The sequence below is a fragment of the Ammospiza caudacuta genome, chromosome 6, assembly GCF_027887145.1.
Source record: "Ammospiza caudacuta isolate bAmmCau1 chromosome 6, bAmmCau1.pri, whole genome shotgun sequence".
Classification (NCBI taxonomy): domain Eukaryota; kingdom Metazoa; phylum Chordata; class Aves; order Passeriformes; family Passerellidae; genus Ammospiza; species Ammospiza caudacuta.
In genome coordinates, this window is record NC_080598.1 from 32979661 (window position 1) to 32995509 (window position 15849).

General features: G+C 40.2%; 1 protein-coding gene across 5 annotated transcripts in view; it reads right to left on the reverse strand.

Annotated features, from left to right (window-relative positions):
- RAD51B (RAD51 paralog B) overlaps nucleotides 1-15849 on the reverse strand; it is a 354337-nt gene that overhangs the window by 123994 nt on the left and 214494 nt on the right. For 3 of the 5 annotated variants that reach the window (XR_009274842.1, XM_058807286.1, XM_058807288.1), the window contains exon 9: nucleotides 3188-3266. Coding sequence is in view for 4 of the 5 variants with exons in the window: in XM_058807286.1 (XP_058663269.1) it covers nucleotides 3188-3266 (79 nt within the window). In the remaining variant the exon portion in view is untranslated. Of the gene's footprint in view, nucleotides 1-3187; nucleotides 3267-5436; nucleotides 5517-8521; nucleotides 8910-15849 lie in introns of those variants that run through there. The other 2 variants (XM_058807290.1, XM_058807289.1) reach the window with 2 other exon arrangements.

Sequence of the window (15849 nt, forward strand, 5' to 3'; positions counted from 1 at the left end):
CTGCATTGCAATGTAAAGGCAACTGAGGGTATTTTTGAGGTTCCAGTCCACTCCCGCTATAGCACAGAGCAATTTGAAGGAATGAAGGGAGGAGGCTGAAGACTTTTCTTTGCTAAATTTCTGACTGTCCAATCTTGCCTTTCAATCATCACATTTCATTTCTCTAGTCTGAAAGTGGAAATAAAAGAGTGAGTGCATAAATGGATTCTCTTCATCCCTGAACACTTCAGGTTTATAAAAGCAAAGAATTTTTCTCCAAGGGACCCTTGGGCAGCCTGGAGATCTCCTCTGAGAATAAAAGAGAAGCAGTTCTGCCTTCACAAGGGTCTCCTCCAAAAATTTCTGTGCTTGCACTGAGGCCATGAGATGCAAAGATACCAGGGAAACAGAGCAGCAATTTACATTGACAAAGAGGATTTTGATACACTCCTCCAAATGGGGCAGCATTACCATCTTAATAGCCTTTTGCTCTCAGCCCTCTTCCTGAGGACGCTGGAGATTTTTGCAAATGGAGAACAGTTCCGCTTCCCATTTTAACTGCAACAATAGCAGAAGGGCTCCTTAAACTGCATCAAATAGCAGCCTGTGAAATCCCTAACTAGCCACACTGCCTCTCCTGCCGTTTTATTATCCTCCAGCCCACAGAACAAAGCAGGGGGGAGCTCCTCCTATTTTTTTTTTTTTTTTAGCCTATTCCACACATCCTAATCCCTCAGAGGTGGCAATGGAAATTGCTTGTGGAACTGTTAAATCACACTTTCACTTTGTCTTTCATTCTCCATTCACCCTTGCTAATCAGGGAGCTTCCAGCTACATTTTCCGATATCAATTTGTTTATGGCCTATTGGTTAATGGTCCCAGGATGGGACCCCCTGAGTAAAAAGAAAGAATCCTGGGCACTTCAGCCAGCTGCTGCTTCTCACCAGTTCCCACATCCACCCACTTGTTCCCATCAGCCACCCTCAATGTGCTCACCTCCTGACACCAAGGGAATCAAAGTACAAAGCCTGAAAGGCAGAGTTGCCTTTGGGAGCGGGCTGGGGGACAGATCCCACTGGTTAGTGCTCTGTGGTGTCCCTCCACACCTTACCTTGCATCCAGCTTCCCTTTGGAAAGAAGCACCAAGTACAACTCTCAGAAAAACTCTAGCATCTTTTGAACAAGGCAGCCTGGTGCCACTTTCTGCATCTTATCCAAACCAGACATTTCCTGGTGCTCACTTCCTGTTTCCACAGAAATAATGATCACTGAAATGTGGGATGAGACCATGCAATATTGACTTTTACAAATTAGTGAGATGGTTCATGTGTAAGTGCTTACAAGTCTCTGTAAAAGAGTCTGGGTCACATTATTAGGGGAACCATACCCTTCTTTGCTACCCATCTTGGAGAAAAAGATCTAAAATAGAAACATAATTATGTAGTTAGAAAGTAATAAAAGGCTCACACAGAGAAGATATTCTTGTTGCCTTTCAAAATGCACAAAGAATGCCTGATATAAATACATCAATTACTTAAAGAAATCCAAACTGGTGTTTTATCTGTTTGTAGAAAAATGGCAAATGATGTTTAAAGTGTAACCCCCAGAAACACATGGGTGTAGGGAAAAGAGCAATTGCCACACTTTTAATCCAGTGATGTTCTCCTGTCAGAGTGCTGTTCCATCATTATGTGTAACCAGGCCTATTTGTTCTTTAAAGGTATGGTTCAGCCCTGGGAAAGCTATATTCATGGCTCACAGAAAAGAGCTGAAAAAATTAAGATTGACTCTGAACAAAGTCTCTCTGTTTCTGAAATAGGAAAACTTTCTTTCCCAAAGTTTCACTACATTGGGGCCTGAGGACAGAGCAGGAAACTGTCTGCCTTTTAAAATAATGACCAGAAACATCTATGTAACTCAAGATATCCAAGATAGAAAAGTAGCTTATCATTTGCCCTATACTGAAACAAAACACATCAAGAACAACTCTTGCAAGTACTCTCCATTTAAACTAATAAAAATTGTTTCTAGTTCCTGTAGACTTTTAGAATTACTAGTACCAAATAAAGCCCAAAATGCTATCTAAACATATACTGAAAATAGTATCCAAAGGCTTAGGAAATGCTGTATAGACACCTCCCCCGCCATTACAATTACGTAGCTGTATCAAATGGAAGCAAAAATACACCATAAAACAATTTCATTTCATTTGTTTTCTGACATTTTACATCACCTGAGATGTAAGCATATGGAGTCACTAGGAAATATAAATATGTCATTATTCTTGTACAGCCTATTTGAATGTGAGAAATTTGCAATCAGAACTGTTCACATCCCTTAAAATGTCCATAGTGCCTCATGGGATCAGTGATTCTCCATCACTGGAAACTGAGAACCAGCTATACTCACTTGTCTTATTGCCCTGGCTGCACATCATAGTGTCCTCCCTGAACAGAAAGTGACAGGCACTGATAGTTTTATTCAGTCTGTTAAACTGATGCAGTGATGAGGAGCCAGGCTGCATATCAAAAGACATCAACTGAACAAAATTGATCTATGAAGGTTTGTCAAAAAGTAAGGATGTTTGTAGGGATAAATGGGAAAAGAAGGGAAGAGTTGTACTTCTCTCTTTGCTGTGTCTAGAAGTACATGATTCAGGACACAGCCACAAGGAATCCTAGTTCCCTGTCAGCATGGTATTAATATCCAGCTTTTCAGCATAACACTTCATATCCTAGAGAATCTGAGGATAATTTAAGACCATTGGGCATTAGCATTACAATGACCACAAAAACAGAAAACAGATATTAATTTTCTTACTGATGCCAAGCCATTTGCTAAAGAAGAATCATTCATTAACACAGGCCATTAATGATAGATGGGTATGTTTCTCCTGAAGAAACGTATTCCATCGGGCCCCATGTTACCCAAACCATTCCACTTTACCTTGGAGAAAAACAAGGAGCCCTGGTTAATAATTTCAGGGCCCATTTCTAGATCCATGGAAAAATGCAAGAACCAATTTAGTGTAATCCAAGAGAAAACAGTGAATTCAGCAAAATGTCCCCTTGTTAACCAAAATGTTTAAATGTGTGGGGTTTTAATGTGGTACAAACAGCACAATTTTCAATAATAGTTGTTGTTATCTACATTCAGTCTGCTTAAAATACTAATTGAAAAGACAAAACAACAAATGCTCTGGTCTTACCCTGAAGAATCAAGCCCGATTTCTCAATGGTGTAGAAAAAAGTGGAGAATGGAGCAACAGGGGATTTAGCAACCAGGAGCTGCAAAGCAAATACATGATGTAAATATGCATCTTCATAACATACTGATCAAATCTCAAATCTCCAAAAGCAATCTCACCAGATTTAACTCCAGAAGTAGTAAAGCACACTTCAGATATAACATGTAGTTATTGATCCAGCCCTATCACTTCTAACTAGCTGAGATCTTCTCATACACATATATAGATCATGCTGCAATTTTAAAAGGATTTACAGGTCCTTAAACGCCTTTAAAAAATGCCATTGAAGCAGTACCTTTTGCTTGTCTTACTGGCATCCTGTTAAGCTTAACCATTCCTGCTGTTCAGGCTTTTGCACTCAAAGATGATTTTGAACAAAACTGCTACTGCCATATACAAGGAATTTTTAATTGCCATTAGCCATTCCACAGATATGCCCCCTTGGCTTCTCCAAGAACTCCACCCACTGTGTTTACCCTGCCCCTGGAAGCAGCATGTCCACTCATGTGTCATCACATTGGGGATGGTAACATGCCATTGCATGTATCTGGATGTCCTCTTCTGCAAAATGGGTAATGACCATGTCAAGCTTTATTCAAGGATCTTGTCCTTGAAATATCAAAATAGGAAACGGAATTCCCTCGGGGTGGGTGTACAGTGCAATTGAATTTAGCTTGGTGTTAGGGTGACCAGAAATAAACCAAGATCCCTGGCTCCACTGTGGTACAATTATCCTCTGTGGAAGACGAGCCTGCAGCAGAACTGCAGAGACAGAAATGGGCAGAGTAGGGAATGTGGGACCTGCAGGTGGCAAACTCACACAAATGTGCCCAAGCTCTATTGCTTGCCTGTTTGATTTTTGCTCATTGCCAAGGACTGTTCCTCCACAGCTTGCCTAAAATAACTCTGATGCTGTCACCTGCACGAAAGTGACATTTTTACAACATCAAACCAGGATATGATTCTGTGAATACTTTGTGAATAATCCAAGCAGGAAACCTGCTGTAGTAGCACTTTCCCCTCTTCCATGTTAATTACCATTCTCTCTGGGATTATCTTCTGGAGAAAAGGGCAGCAAGTCATATCCCACATGCCTGATGCAGTCTAACAAAACCTGTACTCCCTTGCCTGTCATTATTACAGAATCACAGAATAAGTTGAGCTGGAAGGGATGCGCAAGGCTCATCGAATCCAGCTCCTAGCTCTGCACAGGACCATGAGTCACACCATGTACCGGAAGGCATTTTCCTAAACACCTCTTGAACAGGTTTGATGCTGTGACCACAGCCCTGGGGAGCCTGTTCCAGTGCCCAATCACCCTCTGCATGAAGAGCATTATTCCAATAGCTAACCTAAATCTCCCCTGACACAACTTCAGGCCATTTCCTCAGGTCCTGGCACTGGTTACCACAGAGACAGCAGGAGGAAGACTGCCAGGAAGAAAGTAGAGTGAAGAGGAGTTGCCTCCAGGTGCCTCACAAACTCCCTCAGCTCTGAAAATGCAAGGGAGAGGATGGCGTGGAAAAACAGTGCAAACGCTCAGGTAGAGCCTCCCACAACAGTTGGCTGTTTGATTGGAAAGGCCTGAAGTGAAACAGTTACAATTTGACATCCAAGGTCAAATTGTTGGCATTCCACGCACTGCTATGCACATAAGTACTAACCAAAGTATGCATGTGCACTAGGCACAGTTATACATGCACATGGATAGACATTCAAATAACTCTATGTACATTCTGTTACTGCATTTTTATTCAGTTACAGTATGTGCATAGCTATGTATAGCAATGAAAAACTATAATAAATCACTTGCTTTGAGCAGCACATCACAGGGCCCCTCTGAAAGGTGGCTGCTGCACAGCTACATCTGAGGCTCCAAATTAGCTTCCTTTCCAGTGAAATGGAAACAGCTCAGAACATTCAAAGGTATTTATTTTGAATGTTTGCCCACTGAGAAAAAGAACCTTTTAAGTACAACTACACATTTCACAAACAGAAAGAGTACAGAGAATTCATTTTTATAATATCAAACTGTAGTATTTAGCATAACATTAAAAAGAGAAGTAAATATGTATTTAGATTTGTTTTTCAAGCAAAAGCAAAAAACTGTAAAAGTTCATTGCAAACTATCCTCTAGCCAAAACAGTCAACAGAGAGTAGGTTCCTATATATATACAAGGAACTTATAAAGCATGGAAGAAAATACATACCAAAAAAAGAAAATTATGTTTGGAAGGCCAGGAAACGGAAGTAGAAATCAAGGATTACCAAAAATCAGGTGGTGTTGACTCTGGAAAGCCAAAAGTAAATAAAAGTTGCATTTATAATGAAATTACATTGGGATAGTAATTATATATATTTCTAGATATTAGTGAAAAAAAATAATTCTCAAGTAGGACAGTACTGAAAAAGAAGAAAAGGCAGGTAATGTGAATTTATCCATATCACATCGATATAGGAATAACAACTGAGTGGAATGAAAACTCCAGGAATTTAGCACTTTCAGCAGAAGTAGATAATCTCTATCAGGAAACTATTCTAAGAAACAGCATGTGAACTCAGGCCCGACAGCTAGTATTTGTCTTTCCTATCAACCCGAAGATGATACAACATAACTGAGATACAGCAAACTTAGTCCCCATAAAAGAAGAGGAAAAAGTATAAACTATTGAGTTGATGCCTGCAACCTGATAGTACCACACAGGGCTTCACAAGATATTTTGAAGTGAGGAATAACACAACTTAGATGCAAGACTCAAAGGCATAATAAGGAAATTTGCTGATACTAAATTGTGAAGAGCAGTTGACTCCCTCAGAGACAGGGAGGTCCTGCAGAGAAACCTTGAAAATTTAGGGGACTGGGCAATCACCAAGTTTAACAATGGGAAGTGCTGAGTTCTGAACCCAGGATGGGGAAACACTGGATATAAGGACAAACCAGGGAAGGAGAGTCTGGAGAGCAGTGCCACAGAAAGAGACCTGGGGGTCCTGGTCTATAGCAAGCAGAACAGAGGCAGCAGTGCCCTGGCAGCCAGGAGGGACAACTGTGTGCTGGGGGGCATCAGGCACAGCATCACCAGCAAGGCACAGGAGGGGACTGTCCTCTCTGCTCTGAGCTGGGGGCAGTTTTGGGTGCCACAGTGTAAGAAGCATACAAAGGTATAAGAGAGTGTCCAAAGGAGGGCTACAAGGATTGTGAAGCATCTTAGGTGAATACGTATGAGGAGCAGCTGAGATCACTTGGTCTGTTCAGCCTGGAGAAGAGGAGACTGAGGGGGAAACTCATTGCAGTCTACAATTTCCTCATGAGGGGAAGAGGAGGGGCAGGCACCAATCTCTTCGCTCTGGTGACCAACGACAGGATGGAATGGCTGAAGTTGTGTCAGAAGAGGTTTAGGTTGGATATCATAACAAAATTCGTCACCTGGAGGGTGGCTGGGCATTGGAAGAGGCTCCCCAGGGAAGTGGTCCCAGGACCAGCCTGACAGAGTTCAAGAAGCAATTGGGCAACACTCTCAGGCACATGGTGTGATCCTTGGGCTGTCCTGTGCAGGGCCAGGAGCTGAACTCTGTGATCCTTACAAGTTCCTTCCAACTCAGAATATTCTATGATTCCATGAACTAAAGTCTTGGAAAATGGGGTAAAAGAAAACATGGCTGTCATGCCAAACAAACATGACATCCTTCTTTGAAGAAAGATGTCATTATGTCTGGCGTGACATAGATGACATGCCAGACACAGATGATATGCTTACTTTAGAAGTCTGATATAAATTTGAACTCATCTCTTCAGATCTCTGTAAAGCTTTTAACACTGCTAAATGGGAACTGGTAATGAAAAAAACAAGGATAAGACAGAAGCTGTAAGACAAGCTTAAGTGGAAACAGCTTAAAAGTGGAAACAGCTATTGGAAAGAAGACAAGCTTAAAAGTGGAAACAGCTATTGGAAAGAAGACACTTCCTGGGTGTACCTGAGATATTAGTATCTCACTTAGACTGACCCATAAGGTGATGTAGTCAAGACAGTGACAGGCCCAGTTGTATGGGACACCACCACATATACCTGGTAAAACCAGGGACAGCTGTGTGTTTCTGCACAAGATACCAGCAAGGTTTCATCTGGGAGACTGTGAACCCTACAGGTCACTTATGAACCCAGACTGCAAGAGAGGGGCTGTATGCTGCTGAGGAGACTGGAGTGCTCATCTGAGTCGGCACTAGAAAAACATTAGCTAAGTGATTCTGGCAAAAATGAAGGCTGAAGGTGTCTGTGTGTGTAAGTGAATGGGAAAAGGGGAAATGAGAGAATGAAGTAGGAAGAAAGGGAAGAGCTTCTCAACCTGACAACGATGGCAGAAGAACGGATTTGCAGCCATAAAGACATTTTGGCTGGAAATTTAAAATATCATAACTACCAATAAAATGAGACTCTGGAAGAGCCTTCAACTCAAAGAGGAAAAGCTAAAAAGTTAATCTTTGCTTTTAGGATTCAGATTAAAATATTTATGAAAGGGATATGAAGCAGTGCCTTGGGAGCACTTCATGACCTGTTAAGTCTCTTCAACTCCTATGGGCTTCCTACAGCATCAAAGCCCTGCCAACCCATGTTTTATGCTGATAGAACTAACAGAGTTGGAACAATGCACGCTAACAATGTCCTTTGATGGCTGACATGCAACTAAGGATCTTTGTGCTGAATAAACCAAGAAAAAGTTGATAGTTTTCAAATACAGAATCTGTAATTTAAAGGCTTCTCATCTATATCTTCTAGTAAGCATCTACTTCTCTCCATAAGATTCCTAACAGCCACCTGAGGATGTGGAGAACACATGGGAACTTCCAGAATAATTCAGAAGTAGGCAGCACAGGCAGACCAGGAATTTATAAAACTCACATATATTCAAGTATATGTCTTGTTTCAATTCTCAATCACTCCTGTCTGAAAACTGGGGAGAGTACAGAGAGATGTATAACCTGGATCTGAATTCAGAATTATTTAATAACAAGCTGAAACACAGATCGCTTTCCACAATCTTACTTTATAAAACTTAAGATCATGAACCAAAATTTTCATTCCAACATAGATTTCCTTGGTTCCTTTTTTACTTCAGGAAAAGAAAGGAAAATAGAACTCCACTAGTATTCCTGATGTATGTAAAGCAATTTATTGCACTCTTTCCTAGCCAGAAAAGTGAAATACACACTTTAGTGCTTCAGTGATAAGCACTATTTAATCATGGAATCAAAACCAAATCCAGGCCCCACCAATTTTTTTTCCTATTAACACTTCAGTGCAGTTAAAAAGTTGCACCAAAAGTAGTACACATTTTGAGATGAGTAAACAGAAATGGTAAGTAATAGGCTAAAGAAATTAACAAGCATTTTGATTACAAAAATAATTTTTAAACAGTAAAATTAATAGAAAACAGACATAAAAAATGATGAAACAGTACTGAGTCTTTCTAGTTCATCCTATGATACTTCCAAAATGCTCTCCATGAGCTTCTGGAATGGAATGTAAAATCCATCTGCAGTTATTATGCTGCTGTCCCTCTAAAGTGCAAATGATGGAGATCGATGAGGGAAGTAAAAATGAAGGCAATTTCAAGTTTTGCCAAGTCCAACCTCTATAAAATGGTCAAATCTTCGTTTCCTTTCTTTTCTTTCTAGCATCACATTTCCCTGTCAAGAGGTTTGTAATAAATATTTATTATTTGACAACAATGTAGAATAAATATTAAATGACTGAAAAATAATTTCTGCCACAAGGCATGCTAAGAACACAAAGGTACTATGTAAAAGGAAATACATCACCTTGATGAAAAGTGAATAGAAATTGGATAGATGCCATTAGATTAGATAAAGGAAGATAAATGTGAGACAAGCAGAGCAGTTGAGAGAGAATTGATGATGACAGCAGAAATATTGTACGTGAACGTTTGCTTTAGTTTGGGAAAGCATTTTTAATAATACATTTTATTATTTATAAGCTTTATGGAAGAGATTAATCAAAAAATTGATTGCAGAAGCCCAGCAAAAAACAGTAATTATTGGAACAACGCCCCCTGTCAATAGCAAGGGAAGTGAGGAATTGGAAAAGGTATTGGATGAACTTTCAGAAGGCTTCTGACAACCAGAAATCAAGGCAATGTTCTGCCAAAAAAAGAGTAAAGATGATGAAGGGGACAGAGTCCTATATCAAATTAGTTATCAAAATGCCAGGATGATAAACAACCAAACAGTGAAATAACAACATGATTTTGACTGAGCTATCAGCTGTCATGTGACTGAAAAATTATGATTTTATAATAGAAAACTAATGATTTCAACTAAGATATATTTCATTGAAATATCTTAGTCCATTTGTTTTGGACTAAGATATTTCAATGAAATACTTGAGAAAATAATCTGTACTAACATTTAATACATCACTTCCATTTAGACTGGAAAGACAACTACTTTTGTTCCTATTTTTTTATGGAAACTATTACAAGAAATTGGTTTTTAGGAACAACTGAGAAACATAAATGAAACTATTTGAAGCCTCCTTTAAAGTATCAGTTTCTTATCAATGGACAGATTCTTCTATTTTTATTTTATTCTATGTCAAGCTTTTTCTTACGCTGTTTTTTCTCCTTGACTCATATTATTCTTGTCTATTGTACTGACAAAATGCATATAACGTGCACTAGGGACTGAATGACAAGCCAATCCACATTTACAGTCAATAAATATTTTAGAATTCAGGTCTACTGACTGAATACCAGAGACCTGTGAAAGGAGTCTGGCTCTCATGACTCTTGTGGCCCTTACTGAAACAATGCTGGCTTGCTGGGGCATTTTGCTAATTCATGTTGCTGTGCAATTGCAGTGAACAAGCTTTGCTAAGAGCTGGTGCATTTCAGGAGAGCTCTTCACTAACACCAGATTCAGCTGAAAGAGCATGAGGATTGAGAAGGAAGCCTACACCACTGACAGGGTCACTCAGCAGTGAGAATGCTATCTCTCAAGGTTTGATTAGACTCACGTACTAATAAAATCAGTGCTAAGCTAAACAAATCTTTCCCATGATTGTGCCAAATTGACTGGGTGGACAATCTTCATGCCAGAATTTCCCCTCTTATTGTAGATCAGAAGGGTTGTTTTTTCAGCTGCAATAGAGCCCAGGAAAAAGCCAGGAAGGAAAACAACAAAGTTGATTTTGCATCAGATATCCCAGCAGACTTCATAACTGTTTTTTCTGCCCTCCCTTCTGCTCCTTCTCGGGCCCAGTGTGCCGGAATTTGATATATTCTAGAAATGAAAGCAGCAGTTCTTATTCTGCAGATCGTTTACTTTTGAGTAGGAGCCGCAACACAGTTCCCAGGGCCAGCTCTGTTTCTCAGTCCCACAGCTCACACTGCCTCCAGCCCACTGGAAAGGTACCCAAGGAGAGAACCAAGAGTTCCCTAAAGGGCACCAACACTGTGGTGGCATTAAGTCTTCACAGAGTTGTTCCCCACTCCCTCTTTATACTGAAGCATCCCTTTAGGGCAGTGGGATGGCTTTTTACAACACAAGAGAAAGAATGGTTGTGTTTCCTACCAAGCCTTACTAAACACCAATGCTCATGGACCTCGGAGCTCCCTGAGGCTCCAGTCTCACCACAGGTTCTGATTTGACTGGGGGGATAACTGCCCCTTGCTGCAGAAACAGAGAGTGACCCTAACTCCTTTCCAGTGCTATGGTGGAAAAAAAGTAGATTCAGTCTCCTGCAATCATTTACCAAGCTCACAAGATACATCTATAAACAAACAACTGATCTCTGATAGCAAATGATCCTTCGGACAACAACATTTTGTGCTTATATGGTGCCTGATCTACAGATTTTAAAAAAGCCTTAGAAGGGTGGGGAAAAAATAACCCCGTTATGCACTTGGGTAAATTGAAGTTCATAAATTAAATACAGTCCTAAAGATTTTACAGCTGATATCAGTACCAAAATCTGAATCATTAAATCCTATTGCCTTCATAAGCAAATCACTGTAGAGTTTGACTTTATCAGGACCTCACGTTTTCCTACAGAAACAATTATCCCTTGCTTTGTATCTTCCTCCAAACCCCACTGCCAGGAAAGGCTCTCCATGCACAAATTTTTGTCTTTCAAGCAGAAGAAAGCTCAGCCACTTCAGCTGTACTGTGTGCACCCATACACTTGTCAGTAAGAAAGGCTGCAGGCTAGGCAATTATTGGGAATAAGGAGGTAAACCAGGCAGGCTGAGGAAAAAGAGATATATGCCATCATTCTCCAGTCCTCCCAAATACACATGTACTCTCCCTGTTAAAAAAAAAAAAAAAAGAAAAAAGAAAGGGTGGATTGAAACAGGGCATGCTTAAGATGTCCTGAACACGAGAGAGGGAACTATGAGAAGGGGGGCTACAAACATGCCCCAGTACTGAGAGTACATGTGGAGTCCCTACTGCTTTCATAAATGCAAAAACAAAAAAAAAAAACAAACAAACAAAAAAAAAAAGAAAAGAAGAAAAAAAAAAGAAAAAAATATTTAAAAACCAATTATCATTTGGATTAAAATTATGTCTTAGGAAACTGTAATTTAATTTGTGCCATACATAGCACCAGAGAGATGTGGTTCTCTGAAATCCAGCTGTTTGAAAAAGCTTTCATCAAGGCTAGGTTAAAGGGCCACAACTCAATAAAATTCTTTATAGAGCAGTTATAGATTGCATCTCCTCTTTCCCCACAAGAAAATCCCACCTAGATGAAACTGTTTAGGAACAAGTTTCCTTTTTAGTACTTTAGGGAAAAGCAACAATGGCAGCAAGAGATGGTTTATGAGAGGCATTCCAGAAACCCAAACCAATTAGTGCAGAAAAGTAGGCAAGCAGAGTTTGTGTACATCCTAAAAATGTCCATTAGCACACATCTGGAAAAAACAGCAGAGTGAATGGGCTGAAAAGGCAACTGACCATCCTGCTGTCATCTCAATCCCTCAAAATGCAGCAGCACATCTGTTTATTTTCTTTTAGTACAAGGCATACAAATTTCATATATTAAGAACATTGCTAAGAGTGCAGAACCAAGAATTCCCTGTTTATCATCTTGAGAAAAAATGAGGGAGGGAGAAAGGCAGATGCACTTAAGACATTTTCACAGGAAAAACAGCAACCATGGGTGCTGATTTGAGCAAGAAAATTAATGAAGAGAAAGTCTTCAAAAGCTCAAGGGAAAACGTGTAATGGATTCAGCATGGGAGAAAGAATTCAAAGAAATCTCTATTCTGAAATATCAACATGACACATTAACAAATGTAAATTACTATCAAAGAGATCAAACTTTCTCAGCCAAATTCCAACAGATTACCTTTAATTATAAGAGTCTAGCTAGTGCTAGTGTGAAGCAGAGTTTTTGAAATATTTAAAATAAATCTCTAGAAATCATGAAGCTATATAAGAATAGCCAAATTTCAGATAAATCACTTCTTGTCTTTTTGTTTCATCTTCGCAATAATTTCTAGGATATGATCATATATTCTTTTGTGTAAGTCTAGGCAGACCACTTCACCTTTCTCTCAGTGCTCCACTCTCAGAAGAGGTCAATGAATAAAAATTCTACACCTCTGTATTTCTTATTGAAATTATTTAGACTGCTTACATACCTAAGTTCTAGCTTAAATTTATGTTAAGCATATGTTCCTAACTCAACTACTAATAGTTTTATTATTTATGTTAGACATTAATCTTAAAGAAGTACCAGGAATTCTGGGACATCATGGTGTTGCCCATGGTAACACAAATATGTAATAACTTGAAACAAAAGAGTGGATTACTTATCCACTGTGAAGACTAGAAATGCAAGTGAAATATAAGCATTTTATGGTACTTTTTACTTGCCTCTTCTGAATCAGCAGAATCTCAGGCAGACCTGGCTTGGTGATGTTCTGGCTGTACTCTCTATTATCCTAAGAGTACATGACAGTAGCCAGTGACTGTGGTTGCACTTTGTGCAACCACAAATTCTTCCCCAAGCAGAGGTCAATTGAGCTGCTTAGGTGGCAGAGAGGAGGACAGATGGTTGAAAAGTTGACCTGCAGAGACACCGTGCAAAGAAGCTGAACTGCTGAGATTCTGCTTTTCAACACCGGACAGGACATTCAGGAGGCCGTATTAGTGTCTGAGCTCCGAACCCTCAACATCTTAGTGATGGCAGCAGATACTCTCAATGGCTGTGGACAAAACAGGACATTTTACAACAGAAAAAAAGCTCTCAGAGCAGTTTGTTAGTGCAGTTCTTCCTATAGTAATGAATAACAGTCACAGGCAATGACTCCAATAAAAATAAACCATCATTGCATGCACATGTGGCTGGGCTTACTCCCACAGGAGACATTCAATACTTGCAAAGGAAAGAAATGGAAGGAAAACAAACAAAAGAAGGAGATAGAAATGAAAACCAAGAATCTTTTAAGAATAGAGGAGAAACAGAGGGGACAAGTCTAGGAAATAGGACACTGCAAATCTCAAGCCTGCTATACCTGGCTGGCTTCAGGTGCTCCTTATAAAAAGCAATATATGTATAGAGCACTTATTCACAGTGCACAACGTCAGGAACTGGAAATCAGGATTCATGAGTATTCTTCCTAACTTTGCCACTGCTTTTTGAGCAACTATGTGAAAATCATATATGGACATAAGACATCTGTAGCAACTTTACTGCATTTTCTGCCAGGTAGGCACAGCTCCAGATGTACCCTACCTTCCTGTACCCAGAGGCTACAATCCAGAAGGCTCAATAAGCAACAGTTCTGCTATCTCTTTTCAGTGGGGTCCCTTCCTCCCCCTCTCATAAAACCAGAACAAAGGCATGTGTTTTGGCTGAGCCTGTCCAGGCAGTTGCTAGCAACAGATGACCAGTCTGCAAATTGTTTCAGCTTTTGTGGTGTGCCAAACATTGGATTTCAAGTGAGAGAGGTCAGCATGAAATATGTAGTGCCATTTAGGCATGGTTTTAGCATCAGGCACTATAATGAGGAGCTCTGAGTATCCTTGGACTGAGTAAACATAACTTCAGTGGAAGAAAACCAGCAAAACCTCAAATGAGTATCAAAGACAAACACAGACAACAAAACCAAAAATTTCCAAGGTGAACTGTCCTGATGTGCTCCAGAGCAACCACTGTCCTGAATGCAATAGGCCAAATCTAACAAAATGCTGCTTTTCCTTAGCTGTCCTTTCCCAGACTGCCAGCACATTCCTGAGCCCTCATACCCAGAGAGCCTTTTCTTGCCTGATGTACATAACAATACCTTCAGTGGCAGGGAACTGCATTACCCAGGCAAACAGCAAGTTTTAATTGGAAACGAAAATGAAATCCCAAATGTGTATTCAAATGGTGTCTGAACTGCAGCAGCACAGCCAGGGAACTGCACAAAACCAAGCTGCCTCCAGTTTACTTTGCTGAAGTCAGACTTCTGGTGAAACTTCCCCTGGCTGGAATACAGGGAGGGTATGCAGGGTAGTCCTTTCAACTCATGAAACACCAGATCCTGCAAAATTCCTCTCCCCAGAAGCATTTTCTGTCTCCCTGCCACATGCCTTGTTCCCTAGTTTGTAAAATGGATTTTGTCACCTTTTCTGTTTCTGAGAGTCTCCTAATTTTCCCAGGAGAGTCCTCTATAGGCCAAGGAAACTTCACAAGAACTTGGCCATGATGATAGCCTATGCTATAATATTTTTGAGGCTCAAAGCCCTGATAATTGTCCAGTGTGAAGGCTTGTAGCTTTTACTAAGCAGGAAAGCAGCCAGCCAGCAAGAGTGTCCTGCTTACCACAGTAAAACAAAGCCAAGAAAAGGGATCTGAGGATGGTGCTGTGGCTGGATAAAGTAGTTGGGCAACATAAACACAGACTCCTATGGGAATTCTCTTATGTGGCAACTTGTGGTCACTCACAAGATTTACAGAACACCAGTAGTGAGAAGAACAGAAAATAGTTTATGTAGCTTTTCAGAGCCTTGCGTACTGTTCCATTTCACTCCAGTTCTGCAAGTAAGGAAAAAGCTGAAGGATACAATACTTATTTACAACACACACTGGAACACTGCTTTATCCCAGAGATCATCTTGTGTCCCAAATTGTGGGGGACTCCTAAGGGAGTACCAGGACAGTAGCACCAGGGCAGCTCTTTCCAGAATGCATGGCTGCTTCCCCCAGCCTGAGCCACGGCTGGCAGCTCTGGGGCCAGCAGGGAGTGCAGCTCGGGAGCCCAGAGCTGCATGGTCACACAGAGATGCCACTGGTTCCTCTGCCCATGCCACTGCACAGAGCAAATCACTTGGTGAAATTCAGCAGCACAACATGAGGAATGTTGTGTAATTAGCATGTAAATTGCCATCATGATTTATCACTTTTATTATTCTTTGAATATCTATAATAATTTTAGCAACATGCTTATCTTCTACAGATAAAAAGTGTCTGCTGTAAATTGAACTTCAATGCCTGTTTCTAATGTGTCTGAAATCTTTATTTAAACATTCCCTCTTTAACTTTCTTTTGGTTTTCTAAATGATGAAAAACACCAACATTATTATTTATGAATTGAAAGAAAATTAATCCATTACAAAATAG